The sequence below is a fragment of the Balaenoptera acutorostrata genome, chromosome 5 (genome assembly GCF_949987535.1).
Source record: "Balaenoptera acutorostrata chromosome 5, mBalAcu1.1, whole genome shotgun sequence".
NCBI lineage: Eukaryota > Metazoa > Chordata > Mammalia > Artiodactyla > Balaenopteridae > Balaenoptera > Balaenoptera acutorostrata.
This window is the reverse complement of record NC_080068.1, coordinates 52,808,487-52,827,092: the sequence shown is the minus strand read 5'-3', so window position 1 is coordinate 52,827,092 and position 18,606 is coordinate 52,808,487. Positions and strand designations below refer to the sequence as shown.

General features: G+C 35.0%; 1 protein-coding gene across 1 annotated transcript; it reads left to right on the top strand.

The window, feature by feature from the left end:
- Positions 1–894: 894 nt before the first annotated feature.
- ALB (albumin) lies at positions 895–18,034 on the top strand. Its single transcript, XM_007179848.3, has 15 exons — positions 895–1,014; positions 1,710–1,767; positions 2,618–2,750; positions 4,423–4,631; positions 5,187–5,319; positions 6,151–6,248; positions 7,748–7,877; positions 9,261–9,475; positions 10,793–10,925; positions 12,022–12,119; positions 13,509–13,647; positions 14,250–14,473; positions 15,652–15,784; positions 16,426–16,493; positions 17,868–18,034. Exons 1-14 carry the CDS (start codon positions 936–938, stop codon positions 16,465–16,467), a joined length of 1,824 nt encoding a protein of 607 aa, XP_007179910.1. The 5' UTR covers positions 895–935; the 3' UTR covers positions 16,468–16,493; positions 17,868–18,034.
- The last annotated feature ends 572 nt before the right edge of the window (positions 18,035–18,606 follow it).

The following is an 18,606-nucleotide window of genomic DNA, read 5'->3' as shown; positions in this document are numbered from 1 at the left end:
GAAAGGAAGTTTGAAAAAACATTTTTAAAAAATTATCTTTGTTTTGCTTTGTTTTTAGACATGAAGTTAAATTTATTTTGAAATTTAAAATAACATTAAAAAAGAGCATGTGACTTCTCTTTTTATTAAAAGAGAGAAAGGAAAAAAGCGTGAAATAGGGATGGAAAGAATATGATGCCTGGTAAAGAAGATCTAGTATTCTTATAACCACTAAAGGTGTAATCAGGCTCAGCCTGTCCTGTGTATATTATGATGGCAAAGATCATCATTACTGCCATGGTGTCCATTTTCTTCCCCATGTCTATTTCATGAGAGATACCCACATTGCCTCTAAGTACTTTGCTCTAGGGCCTGAACCACATGTGGGCCAGAGCTGAGATGAAAATGTAGGACTTTTGAATAGCCATTTCAGTTATTATTGTTGCTATGGCTTTTCCTTAGTTCTCAAATGTGTGTGTGTATGTGTACATTTTTCATTATTCATCAATAAAAGTACAGTTTGAATTAGTAATAGATACAATTCAGAGCTTAGCTCTTTTAGTATATGTTATTTCCAAGCTAAGTTATTGGTTTGGTTAAATTTTTTCAAATACTGAAAACTCAAATGTTCAAATGGTAAATCACAGAGAACATGGTAATCGTACAAATTGTTTAAACTCTTATGTAAAATTTGATAAGGTGTTTTACATAACTAATGAATTGACAAGGTCTTGTGGAGAAAACATTTCCAGATCGCAAACATACGCAACGGATTTAGTCAAACAATTTTTTTGGCAAGAATACTATGACTTTTGTAATCAGTTGTGAGCCAATAAAATACAAAGATGAGTCTAGTTAATAATCTACAATTATTGGCTAAAGAAGTATATTAGTGCTGATCTCCCTCTATTCATCCTACCTTTTCTCTTCTATCAACCCCACAAGGCTTTGGCACAATGAAGTGGGTGACTTTTATTTCCCTTATCTTTCTCTTCAGCTCTGCTTATTCCAGGGGTGTGTTTCGTCGAGATACACGTAAGAATTCTATTTTTCTACTGTTCAACTTTTATTTTATTTTCCTAGTAAAAGAAGGTTTCAGTAAACCTTGAATCTTTAATGAAGTAAGTTTTCCTTTAGCATTTATTTTCTAGACTGTTACGATATTTTGTATTTGTGAACCCTTAAGAAGTTATCATATTTCTAACATCTTAGGTGAAACAAATAGTTTAGTAATTGTTATTTCCTATTGCACATGAGGGAACTTAGGCAGAGTGAATTAAACTTCACAGAATATAGTTGAAGATAGAATTCAAAACTCCAGATTCCCAAAGGTCTATCCACTGTACCTTAATTTATATAAAAAAATATAAAACCTGTGTTTTTAATCTTATAAGTAGAACTTGTATTTATATTTTTCATTTCAGACTGTCCTCTCAGTGGCTGTTAATAAACACTGCAAAGGCATTAGATCTTATCCAGATTTGAATATAAAGCTATAAATATTTAATGATTTTTCAAATAGTATCATTTGAGATTAAATAACTCTTCTGCTTAAATGCAGAATAAATAGTTCACCAGCATCCTAAGATTTTCTGTTGGGAGTCAGAGCCCAATATCTTGGAGCAAATGAATACCTAAATCAAGTGGAGAGAAACATAAAAAATAATATCTTAACCAGTTGTTTCTTTAGAATTTAAAGCAAATCTTTTTTTCCCCTTGTCTCCCCCCAGACAAGAGTGAGATCGCGCATCGGTTTAATGATTTGGGAGAAGAAAATTTCAAAGGCCTGTAAGTTAAAATATTTAAGACTGAAAATTTAACGTTTCTAATAATATTGGTTATAATTTTGAAGTCCTTGTATTCCACTGTCATCAGAGATTCTAGAACAGTACTGTCCAATAGGATTTTCTGCATTGATGCAAATACTCTATATCAGTGTAGTCCAATATAGTTGCCATTGGCCACATGTGGCTATTGAGTACTTTAAATATGACAAGTGCAGCTGTGGATCAAAAATTTAAACAGTATTTAATTTTAATTTATTTAAATATATATTGTCATTTATGGCTAATGGCAACTGTTTGGACAGTGTAGCCCTGGAACTCTTATATAACCTGCATGGTGGAAAGTTCCTTTCACAACTTGCTTACTAAATTCTTTTACCTAGCAAATAGTTCTGTGGTTTCTTGAGATGATTTTAATATATTTTAATCTAGTAAAAGTTGAGAAAATAGTTTATTTTTCAAGGTCTATCTCACTCTACAGCCTGATTATATAAGATATGTGTGTGGTTCTTGTTTTTTGTTTTAAATAGTCAAAAGGCCTATGTAATGCCCCAGTCTTAACAATTAGGTCTATTTAGAATACATTTTGCTTGCTTGCTCTATGTGTATGCATCTACTGACATGCACACACATATTTTTATACATGGTGGAAATATAATCATCTTTGCTTAGAAAGCCACACATACCTGGTTAGGCCTCAGATAATAGCTGATGTGAACAGGCTTTCTGGATAATAGTAAGAAAGATGTGTAAAATATAGAACATATACAGACACACTATTTGTTTTCTAGCATAGCAACCTACTGTATATTAAAATTTTATTATGCTACATTTTTCTATGTCCTTCATTTCAGGGTGCTGATTGCCTTTTCTCAGTATCTTCAGCAGAGCCCATTTGATGAGCATGTAAAATTAGTGAATGAAGTAACCGAGCTTGCAAAAGCATGCGTTGCTGATGAGTCAGCTGCAAATTGTGACAAGTCGCTTGTAAGTATATTCTGATTTTGAATAGTATTTCTTCTTCCTTTACGTAATCTTGAATGTTTAAAAAGAAAACAAATACCACTTCAGTTTTCTCAATTATTACTAAATGACCGTATTTGTAAGCAACGCTCAAAAGTGGGTATAGCCACTGTTTCTTCAATGATAGATATATTCTAGTATACCCACAATTTTAAAAACATTTCTTTGTTGAAACCACACACAAGAGTCATAGTGTTGGACTTGACCGGTGGCGCAGTGGTTAAGAATCTGCCTGCCAGTGCAGGGGACACGGGTTCGAGCCCTGGTCCAGGAAGATCCCACATGCCGCGGAGCAACTAAGTCCGTGTGCCACAACTACTGAGCGTGCTCTCTAGAGCCCGTGAGCCACAACTACTGAGCCCGCGTGCCACAACTACTGAAGCCTATGTGCCTAGGGCCCGTGCTGCATAACAAGAGAAGTCACTGCAATGAGAAGCCTGTGCACTGCAACGAAGAGTAGCCCCCGCTCACAGCAACTAGAGAAAGCCCACGTGCAGCAACGAAAACCCAACACAGCCAAAAATAAATTAAAAAAAAAAAAAAGAGTCATAGTGTTTTTAAATGGAAATTTTTTATTTGTAGAAGTTTCTTTTTAAAATTTTTTTGAAGTTAGATTTCTTTTCATAGAGGCTAATAATGATAGTATAGTTTTTATCTTCCGAAAGTACTCACCTGATCTCTGTGCTAACTTTGTTACCCGGGTAAAATAATAGTACAGCTATGTATACCTCATTTTAGGGATATTCATATTTTTACATACAATAGAAAATCAGAACTTTGAACTTGTGATATTTTCAGATAGGTCTTTAATATAAGGATAGCTTTATGTTTCTCTCACCACTTGATCTATATATACCTTTCTGGGGACAAGGCAGTTTTTTATTTATCACTAAAGCCTTTCTTCCTCTTATTTTTCTCTATATGTACTTCTGCCTCAAGGCAGAATCAGTTCTTTAGCTACACACAATAATATTGCTCTAAATATGAATTTTTAAAATGTGTCTTTTTAAAAAAATTAATAAATTCTGTCTTGAGCAGCATATTTTCCCTAAAGTTATAATTACTTTCATAATAAAAATTAATGGGGACAGAAAGGATTCATTTAATGGAATATGCATTGAGGCAAATATTTCTAGAACAAAAAAATCTATATTTTAATACAATAACAACTAATGCATGGTAGATTATGTTACTCCTCAGTTTTGAATGGTATCTACTAAAAAGCTGAACCTCTCAAAAAGGAGCAGATCAAATGAGAAACTATATGAACACTTCCCTCCCTAATGTGAATTCACTTGCTACTTAGAGGATATTTTTCCTTGAGTTTTTATTATAATGATTGTTCTCCTAGCCTTTAGCCTCAGGTGGAAATAGGAGTTATGATCATTCATTAAAGTCATTATCTTTTTGCCCTTCTGTTTTATCCACTGTAAGTGATAGTGTGACAGTTAATTCTTATGGAAATCACACATAGATGGTGAAATCAAGGGAAGCTCTCTAAATCTGAGAAAAATGTGGATTTTTATATGATTTACTAACCAGGGCTTACCAAGATATTAATTCCTTATACTATTCTTTGGGTATAAGGAAAACAAAATTCTGCCCAGCAATTTGACGCCTGCTCTCTTTCACTTAGCACACTCTCTTTGGAGATAAACTGTGTGCGGTTGCATCCCTTCGTGAAACCTATGGTGAAATGGCCGACTGCTGTGCGAAACAAGAGCCTGAGAGAAATGAATGCTTCCTGAAACACAAAGATGATAATCCAGACCTCCCTAAGTTGAAACCAGACCCTGATACTTTGTGTTCCGAGTTTAAGGAAAACGAACAGAAGTTTTGGGGAAAGTAAGTAATCAGATTTTTAAGCTTCAAAATTAAAAATTATGGAATAGGTCAAGACTCATTATAACAATTACTATTATGAAAAATATTATCAACATTAAGACTTGAAGCTTTTGTTCTAATGACAATTTTCAAAGAAATAATATATGATACTACAAAACTCTACACGATGAAAAAGTCAATCAAAGATCTTTTGGAGTCCATCAAAACAGGATATGATCTGTATGAAAATATTTGAAGTTGACATGTATTAAAATATTATAAAGATATATATATTTAGTATTCTCAGAATTTATTTCATTTTAGTCAATAACATATCACTGATATTTAACTAATTTACGCATGTGTATATATTTATATGTATATATATGTATGAGTTTAACATTTTCACTACTCAAAGAGTGACAAAGGCAAGTTCATCATGTGCAAATTGAGCTTAACTGGTAAGTTAGATGTCTTTAGATTTTGGAGGTTCTGGGGAGAATGTAGATTACAAATGTTCCTGCAATACTGTCTGCTATAGAAAAACGGCTGTCTGTTTTTTGTTTAAAACTTTAGATACCTATATGAAATTGGCAGAAGACACCCCTACTTTTATGCCCCAGAACTCCTTTACTATGCTCATCAATATAAAGGAGTTTTTGCAGAATGCTGCCAAGCTGCTGATAAAGGTGCCTGCCTGATACCAAAGGTATTCCCCAGAAGAAAAATAGAAGAACCAACTCATAATCAAATCTCAGTTTTGGGACATCTTCTGGTTAGATTTAGGAAACCTAAGCCTCCAATAGAAACTTCTTTACATGGTCAAAAAAGCCTTCCTCCATCTTTTCCCCCACAAATATCTTTCACCTTTTTTGAAGGCCTATGTCTTCGACCTTCCACCTTCTAAGATTTGCCTAAGTGGATCTGGTAGAGGGAATCGCTGTGTATGTGTCTAAATATCCTGCCTCTTTTAATAGTGCAAGTCGCTATAGTGAAATACGGAAAATCATGTTTAAAATTACACAGCAAGGGAACACAGTTTTTGTTTCTCTTTTCATGAGACTTTTTTATTCGGAAGGGAATTTAAAGTAGGGGAGAATTTAACTGCATCTAGAAGCCTGGATTTATTCATTCATTCCATAAATATTTACACTGCATTCTCTTTTATAGGGAGTTTATTGATGTTATGAGAGTTGGTGGAGGAGGCATTGAAATGGGTTATATGCAAAATTAAGTCAGCAAAGTTCTGTTCCCTGGGATATTAGTGTACTCTGTCCTTCCACTTTTCCTTTCCGTTCCCTTTTCCCTAGCAATGCCTCCATGCTGGTTCTTAACTACCTGGAGGTTTCCACTATGAGCAGACTAACTTTTCCTCTTCCTACAGAACAAAATAGTTATTTGCCAATAGTGATACTTGGGAATTTAGGGGTAAATTCTCTCTTTAAAATTCAATTTGGCATAGTCTCATCTGAGCTTATGAAGGGGTGGTCTGCGTAAAATTTTTCTTTTCTAATTTTTCCAAAATTGTTTCTTTTTGCAGATTGAGTCTGTGAGAGAACAAGTACTGGCTTCATCTGCCAGACAGAGACTCAAGTGTACCAGTATCCAAAAATTCGGAGAAAGAGCTCTAAAAGCATGGTATTTTAAACTTAGTTTGCATTTTTATAATGATGTAAATGATGATGGTTCAGTTGACAAGACTGTACACTTGCATGTCATTTTACACAGTGCTTTCACTTATATCTTTTTGGTTGTCTAAAAGGTAGAAATTTGACAGAGGTGAAAACCAGAGCATCAGTAACAATTTGTCATTATTTTTTTATCATATCTTTTCTAAGTAGTCAAAGAATCTAGAGGACTTTTTTGTTCTTCTAGGACAGGTGTCTAAACTCCCATGTATTTATAATGATTGTGATCTTAGTATAATGGTCCACTGTTTTTATAAAGCTGTAGTCAGGGTCTTTTATTTAATTTTATCTCCCCTCCACCCAGTTATCTGATGTGTCTGCTTGTCTTTTTATGTTCTGATAATTAATTTCAGCCATCAGGTTTTCTTCTCATTTTCTTGTAGCACCAGTTCTGCGCTTAATGTCTTGTTTTTGCCTGGGCCTCTGTATTTATATTATTAGCTAGCTCTAGAAGCATCCTTCAGTATCTGAGCCAAGGAACTCCTCTTCTCCATCTCCCACACCCCTGCCACCAATCCCTCGCTTCTAGTCAACACGAACAGGAAATAAAATGAAAATAGATATTTTGCAAACTCTCTAGAAACTGGCACTTGAACTATCTTTGCCTGTCATCCCTACCATCTGTACCACCAAAAGCAACCAAATCAATACACGAAACAACCTTAACATGAAATGATACATAGTTAAACAGGCTATGATTGGTTTGGGGGAAGAAGTGTCTTTTATCAGATTTAGGCAACTCCGAAATGATTTGGGAAAGCTTGTGGATATTAGCCTTTTACATCTTGTCAGTGAGCTGAGAGATTATGCTGAATCAATTTCTTGGTAAAAATATGCTGAATCAAAGCTCTCTAATTTTGTAGAAGTTATGAAATTTCTTTCCTCAGAGACCTTTGGAAGTCAGGAAGAACGTGTTTTAGTTAATAAAAAAAAGGATAACTGGAATTTGTATGGCACTTCCCAGTTCATAAAATGCTTTTTTTTTAAAAAAATTATCTAATTTAATCCTCACAACAGTCCTTTGGTTTAGCATGTTGTTGTGACTCTGTAGAGACTGAAGCTCAGAGAGGCTAAGTAACTTGCCTAGGGTCACACTGTTAATAAGCTATAAAGCCAGATCTGGAAGTCAGCTCTGGGCTCCAAACCTGATGCCGCTCAGCATGTTGCCTTTTGTAGAATCCCTCTTTGATTTCTGCTTTCGTGAATTGCTGGACTTCTAACAACCATACACACTCCTACAATGGATAATTAGGCACTAAGGAAACATTTTGCCCTAAGATAACAATTTGGTTCAGAATTAGCATTAAAATAAGAACTAATAAATCTTACAAATTATTTCTCTATGTTATTTTATCCTAAATTTTCTTGTTATACATAATATTTTCCTAGTGCTGTCATATAAAATGTTGCCTGTTAATAATATTCTGATGGGAGAGTTTTCTTCTTTAGGTCAGTAGCTCGCCTGAGCCAGAAATTTCCCAAGGCTGATTTTGCAGAGGTTTCCAAGATAGTGACAGATCTTACGAAAGTCCACAAGGAATGCTGCCATGGTGACCTGCTTGAATGTGCAGATGACAGGGTAAAGAATCCTCAGTATCCTTTTTGGTAACTTACTTGCTTAAGTTGGTAGAATCAATTTGTTTAGCATCAGAACAACTGAGAGTGGTTTGAGATAGTTTTCTATGCTCTAATCTGCTCAATACTAGCCTTGCCTTGAGGTTCTTTCCTTCTTTCTTTCTCTCTTCCTTCCTTTCTTTCTCTCTTCCTTCCTTCCTTTCTTTCTTCCTTCCTTTCTTCCTTTCTTTCTTTCTTTCTTTCTTTCTTTCTTTCTTTCTTTCTTTCTTTCTTTCTTTCTTTCTCTCTCTCTCTCTCTCTCTCCCTCCATCCCTCCCTCCCTCCCTTCCTTCCTCCCTCCCTTTTTTCTTTCTTTCTTCCTTCCTCCCTCCCTATCTTTTTCTTTCTTTCTTTCTTCCTTCCTTCCTTCCTTTCTCCTTCTTTCTTTCTTTCTCTTTCTCTTTCTCTCTTTCTCTCTCTTTCTTTCTCTTTCTTTCTTTCTTCCTTCCTTTCTTTCTTTCTTCCTTCCTTCCTTTCTCCTTTTCTTTCTTTCTTTCTTTCTCTTTCTCTCTTTCTCTTTCTTTCTCTTTCTTTCTTTCTTCCTTTCTTTCTTTCCTTCCTTCCTTCTTTCTTTCTTTCTTTCTTTCTTTCTTTCATCCTACTCAGTAAGTGATCTGATAAACTCATTCAGTAATGTATAATCCCTTTCATTCATATTCTGAGAACAAAAGCTTAAAACTGAAGTAAGACAGTTACAAAGGTAGATTTCTAAGAAGATTTTTTAAGGAGGTGGGAGGAGTTGGAGAAAGGCTAGAATCTGAAGAGACCTTTGGAAATTATGTAATTTTTTGCTCTATATTCTCTCAACTGTCTGTGTTAAAAATACTAATATTTAGCGTATCTCTTTTTCTCAAACTGAAAAATATGACCAAATACCAGAATCCTAATCTCTTAGGACACTTTCTGGAAAAATTAAGGCAGATATTTTACATGGGTAAGCAGGGTCTGTGACTATGATCTTGACTAATTTTTCAAAAATCTGTAACACTTTTTTTAGTTTTTTGGTTTCAAGATGCCTGCACTTAATTTGTGGGGAATATTTGGAAAAACAGTACTGAGTTTTAGTTTAAAATTTAAATGCTTTAACAGTAGAAATATAAAATTAATAAATAACTGATATGAGACCTTATTACTGACTAGTTTTTTTCAAATCAAGTGGAAATGTTTTAGTAGTTCTATCTGTGTCTCTAGACTTAGCAGCACAGACTGAAAATATTCACAGAAGGCAGGTTGGTATATGTATGGTCTTAGAATACAATGAACTTGTTTTGCCAACATGGTAAAAGTCTAGGGAGGAAGCACAGCAATGCCAGTTTACGTTGAACAGTTTCCATCAACTTGCTTGTAGGCGGATCTTGCCAAGTATATATGTGAAAATCAAGCTACAATCTCCGCTAAACTGAAGGAGTGCTGTGATAAACCTCTGTTGGAAAAATCCCACTGCATTGCTGAGGTGCAAAAAGATGAGTTGCCTGAAAACCTGTCCCCAGTAGCTGCTGATTTTGCTGAAGATAAGGAAGTTTGCAAAAACTATAATGAAGCAAAAGATGTCTTCCTGGGCACGTAAGTGGATAAGGAATGATCTTTCATAGTTTTATATGGTCTCAGGATTTAGGAAATTATTCTAGGCTTTCCTTTGGAATTGCTACAATCTTCATGTTGCCTACAATGTTTCTTTACTCTTTCTTCTCCCAGTCTTTAAATATTTTTGGAAAAAATTAATTTTAAAAATTGTCGTAAAATAATACATGCATATAGCAGATGCTCAATTAATAGAGAAGAGTACAAAGTAATAATAAAAGTTCATTTTTACACCCCCATTTCATTCCTTACTCCTTAGGAATATTTCTGGAAATACCTGTAGAAATATTTTGTGTATACATAAATTATATACATATTATCCATTCATGCATTCATTCAAAGAGTATTTCTTGAACTTATATATCTGTGAATATATGTAATACATCTTTATGTCTCTATATCTATCTATCTATCTATCTATTGATATATCTGATGTCAGCAAAGAACTATAAAGAGAAGTAGAATGTTACCAGGTGCTTTATATTTGGTTAAAAAGACCAGAAATCTGGTAGCATGGCAAGGCAGCATTAAATGACAGCAATTAAATGACAAAATCGATGATTATATAAAGTCAGTAAGTGTAGTGATAAACTTTGCATTTTTATTGCTCAATTATAATAGTATTCTGTGCACTAAATAATATTTCATAAAATTATGTACTCATCACAAATTTACTCATACAGAGAGGAAAAAAATTAAGAATATATCTCTATTTATCTATCAGAACCTTTTTGAGGTGTATTCCGAATCAAACAAATTATACCTAATAGTAACGGGTGTCATTCCTCAGACATTTAAGATGTACCAGACCGCATGTGTTTCACATAGATTATGTCATGTATTTCTCACAGTTCACCTTATGAGATAGGTACTATTATTATCGCCATTCCACAGAGGAGGAAACAAAGTCTTGATAGTTTTAATAAGTTGCCTAAAGTGATGTAATAAAATAAGTGGCAGAGCCAGGATTTGATAGCTTTAACTCTGAACCCCCAAGTCCTTAGCCACTAAGCTTTACTGCATGGGGTTTAGTCAAATTCAGACCTTTAGGATATGAGTTACTTTTGTGGTTAATTATGGGTTTTCTTTTTTGATGTTTTATTTACTTATTTATTTGTCTGCACCGGGTCTTAGCTGCAGCATGCATGTGGGATCTAGTTCCCTGACCAGGGATGGAACCCGGGCCCCCTGCACTGGGAGTGCAGAGACTTAGCCATTGGACCACCAGGGAAGTCCCAATTATGTGGTTTTTCTTGCTCATTTGTCCAACTAAATCTATTTTATTGTCATCTTAATTAGGTTTTTGTATGAATATGCGAGAAGGCATCCTGAGTACTCTGTCTCATTGCTGTTGAGAATTGCCAAGGGATATGAAGCCACACTGGAGGATTGCTGTGCCAAAGATGATCCTCCTGCATGCTATGCCACAGTGGTAGGTTTCTGGAAGGAAAAAAAATATAGCTCTTTAACTGATGATTCTAATAACAGGAAAGAAAAATAACGCAAGAATGTTACATAGTGCAATTTAGATTTTTTCTTAAGATGGTTTCAACTCTGTGCTTTTAAACATTATAGGAATAATAGCCTCAAATAGAAAGATCAAAGAGAGCAATCTCTAATTTCACAAAATCTTGACCATGCTTTTTCTCCTTTTTACACTCCTGAGAACAAAATAAATTTAAATGTTAAGAGATTTAACTTAGATATAAAGAAAGTTAACCTGATTCCAAGTTTTATTAAGTATCAAGAATTAGTATCATAAGAAAGATTGTGAAATCTAGTACTCTAGAATATTTTCAAATCCTTTTTTGAGACAGTTTAGGAATGGTTTTACAAGAAATTAAGTGCGGAGAGGAAATCTGTTTTGAGAATATTTAGCATATTTCGCTATGCTAAAATAGAATTTTATCATGTTTGAGATATTTAGCACTCCTAGCACATATAGTGGTGTGCAAACTTAAGAATCAGAGGAAAGTCATTTTTTCCTCTACGAAGAAACTGGTTATACGCCAAGTGCCACACAGGAACTGATGACCAAGGTAAAATCTCTTATCTCAGAAAGCTCAGGATCCAACTGGAGAGATGGCTTAATAATGATGATACTTACAATCATAGCCATCATTTATTGAGTTTTTACTATATTCCAGGCTATGTTTTAATTTCATTAGCTCAGGTGGTTTACAGAGCAGTTCTCTGAGGTGAGTACCGTGTTCATCTCCCTCTTAGAAATGAGGGTTCTAAAGCTTTGAGATGGGAAGTAAAGTTGCACAACTAGAACATGAGTCAGGTTGGCCTGGCTCAAACATCAGCAGTTGCACTCCAGAGTCTGAATGTTCTTAATCACTTATCTCATATGGTTTCATCAAATAAACAGTTTGGACATATTATAATAGATTTGACATCAAAAATCTATTTACATGGCTTTGGGCAGAAAGGAGGAAGGATCTCATTCTGCCTAGAAGGATGAAAAACATCCTGCATCTGGTCCTCAGGGAGAATGTTGTAAACACAATTCTTGTATTTTTCAGTTTGAGAAACTTCAGCCTCTTGTGGATGAGCCTCAGAATTTAATTAAACAAAACTGTGAACTTTTTGAAAAACTTGGAGAGTATCTATTCCAAAATGCGTAAGTATTTTGGCTTATTGACTAAATTTTTCATGTTCATTTAGTAAATATTTAAGCCAATTTATAGACCACCTATCAGAACTTTTTTAAAAAAATAGATTTATTTATTTAATTTATTTATTTTTGGCTGCTTTGGGTCTTCCTTGCTGCACACGGGCTTTCTCTAGTTGCGGAGAGCAGGGGCTACTCTTTGTTGCGGTGCACGGGCTTCTCATTGTGGTGGCTTCTCTTGTTGCAGAGCACGGACTCTAGGCATGCAAGCTTCAGTAGTTGTGGCGCGCAGGCTCTAGAGCGCAGGCTCAGTAGTTGTGGCGCACGGGCTTTGTTGTTCCGCGGCGTGTGGGATCTCCCAGACCAGGGCTCGAACCCACGTCCCCTGCATTGGCAGGCGGATTCTTAACCACTGCACCACCAGGGAAGCCCTATCATAGAGCTTTTAATCTTGAAAATAAAGTATCATTTCTAATCACTCTCCATCAAGAAAGACCAGAGAAAATGAAATAAAATAGTTGATGGGATGAAGAGGCCTATATTTGAGTGCAGTTTAAAAAATTGGGCTCTTAAGCCTGGGAGGAAAAATATGAAATCTTGGGATATAAGAACTGAGGATGCCATTTGAAAGTTAAGAAATAGTTTATGAGCAAACAAAATATAGCAATGCTTCACAGAGCAGAAAATAGTAGGTCTTCAGTAGCAGTAGCTCAATAAGATGATGGATTAATGTCCCGATTAAATAGAGCCTTATCTGTGGAAGTTAAGACAGGAAGGGACACATCATTTAGTTATTTATTGTTCAGCTTACACATGTTAGCACTCTTCTACCTTTAGGTGCTAGGAATAACAACAATGAACAAGACATAGTCTCTTCCCTTGAGTAGATTATGGTCATACATTGGCTTTCAATGGTGATTAGCATTCTTAGTAAATGATTATTACATGCTAGATACCACATCATGTTGGTCGCATACTTTGTTCCTTTTAATTTAAGCCTTGCACCATCCCTTTTGAGTCAGGTATATTTCCTTCCATTTCATGGGTGAGAAAATTCATCCGTGTCTTTCAAATTTAGTACAGTGCTGATGTATGTTAAGCTCTCAGTAGGTTTTATTGAAAGAAAGAAGCAATTAATAAATATTTTAATGTCACTGAATTACAATAAGTTAAGCCACTTTCCTAAGATTATACAGCACAGGTGGATTCAAAGCTAGGCTTAATTAGCTGCTCAGGACAAGATCTTCTCCCACATTCCCCCGCCAACCTGGAGATGATAATTTTATGAATGGAAAACCATCTTAGTGGATTTTGGCTAAGTGATCTCTGCTTGACCTGATGTGTTAGAAAAAGACAGTTTCTTGCCTGGCTGAAAACACATGGATTATGTTGTTATAGGCTCATAGTTCGTTACACCAAGAAAGTACCCCAAGTGTCAACTCCAACTCTCGTGGAGGTCTCAAGAAACCTAGGAAAAGTGGGCTCTAAGTGTTGTACGCATCCTGAATCAGAAAGAATGTCCTGTGCTGAAGACTATGTGAGTCCTTTAGAATATAATAAAGTTAATAATGATGAATTTTTGCTTTTAGATATTGACAAAGCTAACTTTCAGAAGCAAGGGTGGGCTAATGTGTGTGTGTGTGTGTGTGTGTGTGTGTTTTGTGTATATGGTAATGGCAGCCAGGATTTGGTCACCTGTATTATCCTGACCATCAGAAAGAGGTTTTAGATAAGATTCCAAAAATGATAAATTGTTTTGAAAAAATTCTGTGAATTTTTAATGTTCCATCCTGGGATTTTCTGAATTTTTACTTTCTTTGGATCTTTAATGTATCAGTATAAGACTATTTCTTCCCTACTCCAAGACATGTATCAGGATTCACCTCAACTTATTTAATCAATTATTTTCTCAATAAATTATTCTTAAAGTGTAGACATATTTAATTAAAAGAGAAGACTTTTCCAAGTCCCTTATTACTTGTAGTTCTAAAAATAAGCAAATCGTTGCCTCAAATCAACCTAGGATTCAATGTTGCTAGTTAAAATATAACATTTGTTTTGGTCCTTTGGAAGGTAGGAGTTCATGGAAAACTTTTCATTATGCTTCCTTTGAACTTCTGCTCTCCTGCCTGATTTTAGCTGTCCTTGGTCCTGAACCGTTTGTGCGTGTTGCACGAGAAGACACCAGTGAGCGAAAGAGTTACCAAATGCTGCACAGAGTCCTTGGTGAACAGACGGCCATGCTTTTCTGCTCTGACAGTCGATGAAACATATGAACCCAAAGCTTTTGATGAGAAAACATTCACCTTCCATGCAGATTTATGCACACTTCCCGAGAATGAGAAACAAATCAAGAAACAAATGTGAGGAGTACTTCATTACTGCATGTGTTTGTAGTCTTGATAGTGAGAATTGTAAATTAAAATGAGCAACTTTTCCTTAAGTAGTGATTATATACCTTAAGTACTTAAGTATTGACCTTATGAAGCAGATAAAAGTGTCAATTATAAAATGCATAGCATTTTGTTTTCTTAGCAAAAGAAAAAAAAAAACAGTACCATTCAGAATAATCTTGTGGATAAAAGCTGCAGTAGAATAACAGCTTAGGCTAGGTCCAGTAGAAAAAACTGAACTGATGCATTTTTGCAGATAGCAAATTAGTTAGTAGAAATCATATGAAAATTTAATTCTAGGCATGAATGGTTATTTTCAGTTTGTTCTATGGCAACGCACAGACAAGGCAACCCCTCAAGATCTGACTTTTGAGAATGGAACTTGGATTAAAAATATCTGGGATTTTGAGTGCTGAGGCATGACTCCCTATTGCTGTCACAAGGGGTTATAACTGCATGAAATTTAGCAACATAAATTTGCTATTATCTCTGGTGGATTCTGATCATGGACATAGACTTAAAAGTAATATTGCAAAACCTGTCATGCCCATGTGACTCTTTCTCTAGCACTATTGTCTCTGTAGATGTCAATGAAAGAGAACCACCCACTCCCATGAATTGGATAGTTTTATTTCCTATGGCCGCTCCACTATTAACTTTGAATGGGGCAAATTACAAAAACCAAATATAAAGATTCTCAGATTAGAAACTTTTTAAATGGAGCCCAAGATAAGTAAGTTTTTCAGGATCATTTTTAACTCTTCAATTTTTAAAATTCCATATGGCATAACTTCCAAAATCTGAATAACATATAAATGCAATGACATCATCCTTTCCAGTGATTTACTGAAGAATGATTTGTTGAGATTTACTGACACTACAAATGTTGAGCAATTTACATTGATTACTTAATTTGATCCTGCCACTGACCCTGCAAAGGTGGATTTTATTATCCTCATTATGCAAATGAGAATATTGAAGCTTATAATGGTAAGCCTGGGGCTCAGGTCCAGAGTTGTCTGGCTCTAAGACTTGGAATCTTAAGTAGCAGTGCTACCATTTTTACCATCTCCATTTTTCTGTAGTGAGTAAACATTTTTTTCCGTTTTTTTTTTGTTTGTTTGTTTTTTGTTTTCATTCAAATGCAGTGCACTTGTTGAGCTGGTGAAACACAAACCCAAGGTAACAGAGGAACAACTGAAAACTGTTATGGGGAATTTTGCAGCTTTTGTAGACAAGTGCTGTGCAGCTGATGTCAAAGAGACCTGCTTTGCTCTGGAGGTACTGGAGTTGTTTGTCTTCATTTTCATATGTCTAATTTCCTTTGCTGTTGCATTTGATCAAGCTAGGGGTTAGTGGTTGAAGTATCTGAAAGACATTATGTGCAGGTAGAACAGGAATCTTATTCTTCATACAATTGTCTTACCAAATGACTGAAATAGCTCTTTTTTCTTTTAAATCTCCTGCTGCACTGTAGTTTATTACTAAGTGTTTGTAATGTTTGTTCTGTTTCCAAAGTTGTGATGTTTATGAATATAGATAGAAATATTTCTAAACCCTGAGATCTTTTGGTAGAGACATCATCAAACCAAAACATTAATTTATTTAAACATTTTCTTGAAAATGCTGGTTTGTGATTTGGTTGAATCTGAATGTTTATTTTACAGGTTAGTGGGGAAATTTATATTTAGATGTCTGAATCATTTAATATTCCCCCTATGACTTGACAGTAATTTTTTTATTCCTTTGGGGACAATGATGCTGGTGAGCTTCCTTCTAGAGATTCTAGTACTAAACTGTTATTAAGGGATGTAATGTACATAAAACTACTTTGTAATCACCAATGGCTGTATAAATGTTAATTTTTTATCCTAATAGTGGTGCTAATATTTTCCCCACATCTGTCATTTCTTTGTATTTAGGGTCCAAAACTTGTTGCTTCAACTCGAGAAGCCATAGCCTAAAAAGAACACAACCACAAGCATCTCAGGTAACCACACTTTAGATTTTTTTAAAAAACTAATTTTAATAGTTATTATTAAAATAGCAAAGATCAACTGACCAGTGCTAACCACTGTCCTAAACTCATTATATATATTAACTTCTTTACTTCTCAAAATAGTTGCCTGAGTTGAGTACCATTATTATTCCCATTTTGCAGATGAGAAAATGAAGGCATAGATCAAGAAACAGGTTAAGTAATTCACCCAAGGACTACCCAACCAGTGAGAGGCGGAGCCAAAGTTAAAAATTCAAACCCGGGCTTGAGAGTTAACCACTGGCCTATTCTGACCCAATGTGACACAGAAGACAGAGTCATTCTACTAAGTACTGGCTCAGCAGTGGGAAACTTTAGGCAATAGGCTGGACCATATGAAAGTGCATTTTTTGTATGTACAAAAACAGTTTAATATCAATGATTTCACATGGTTCAACCATATAGCTCAAAAACAAATTCATTTCATTGGAGAATATGATAGGTCTACCTTATGTGAACTTTTGTTACAAGTAAATAATTTGCTATTAAGTTTCCAATGTGTCAACATGCTGAGCTTTAAGAGAATTTCTCTTCTTATGACAAAAAGGCCCGCTTTAAAATTTAGATGTTTGAACATAAACATTTTTTACCCATTTTGGTATAGTATTTTGGGGGAAATTATAATAAAAAATAGAATGAACTTCCTTTTTGAAACAATTTGTCCAACTATTTTTTAGCATGAATTATTTTCATATTTTTCAAACTGTGATGTTTATTCCACTATTAGATTTTAACTTGCTCTTTGCCTATATGGTAATACCTTCATATTGTGCATTCAGGAAAGGAACCAACTTCATATCTTTGCAAATTTGGGCATTTCAAAATGTGATTTGTTTTAGTCCTAAATGGCAAGATTTTCTTCCTAGAGGTCTAACTTTGAGACGACAACTTTTTTGTTTGTAATTAACTTAGGTAAGAAGTAGGTGTTGGGAGTTCCCTGGCAGTCCAGGGTTAGGACTCCACGCTTCCACTGCAGGGGACACGAGTTTGATTCCTGGTCCAGGAACTAAGATCCCGCAAGCCGCACTGCGTGTTGCGGCCAAAAAAAAAAAAGAAAAAAAAGTAGGAGTTAAGAAAATGACCCTGAGAGTTAATGATGAAAATCCTGTGTGATGAAGAGAGGACTTTACAATCCTTATAGCTGTGTCCTCTCCTCTAGCCCAACAGAAGAATTCAGCTGCCATGAATCTAGGACAGGCTTGAATTGTTTTCATCGGTGGAAATTGCGGAAAGGCAATCTAAGCAATTTGGCATTCATTTGAATAGACTTGAAAAAACACATGCCATTTTATAAACAGTAATTATATTTATCTTTTTGTTTTTCAGCCTACCCTGAGAGTAAGAGGAAAAAAAGAGAAATGAAAACTCAGAGCTTATTCATCTGTTTTTCTTTTGTGTTGGTGTTAACCAACACCCTGTCTTAAGAACACAAATTTCTTTAAATATTTTGCCTCTTTTCTCTGTGCTACAATTAATAAAAAAAATGAAAAGAATCTAACATAATTGTCCATGACTGTTATTTTTCAAAGATGTGTTGCCATCCTGAAAATTTTGTAGGTGCTATGAAAGTTCCACTGTTCTCTCCCCATTTCAGTGGAGGACTTCTAGTTCCTTATGGGTTAATTATGTAAAAGAAACATTAATACTGTTCTGAGTTATGGATTATAAGCATTCAATGTAATATTTTAACATTATGATAATTCTGGATAAAAGAATAGAAACTGTGGTATAGGTAAGGCATACAAAACATGGCTTCTTCTTACTACTAAGACTCAATAATAAAGGTGGGGGACCAAAAAGATAGAGAGGATTGTAAGGATACAGTAGTCCTCCCTTATCTGCAGGGTATAAGTCCCAGGACTCCCAGTGGATGCCTGAAACTGCAGAGAGCACCAAATCTTATATATACTATGTTTTTTTCCTGTACATACCTACCTATGATAAAGCTTAATTTATAAATTAGGCACAATAAGAGATGGACAACAACTAATAATAAGATAGAACAATGATTACAATATACTGTAATAAAAGTTATGTGAATGTGGTGTCACTCTCTCAAAATACC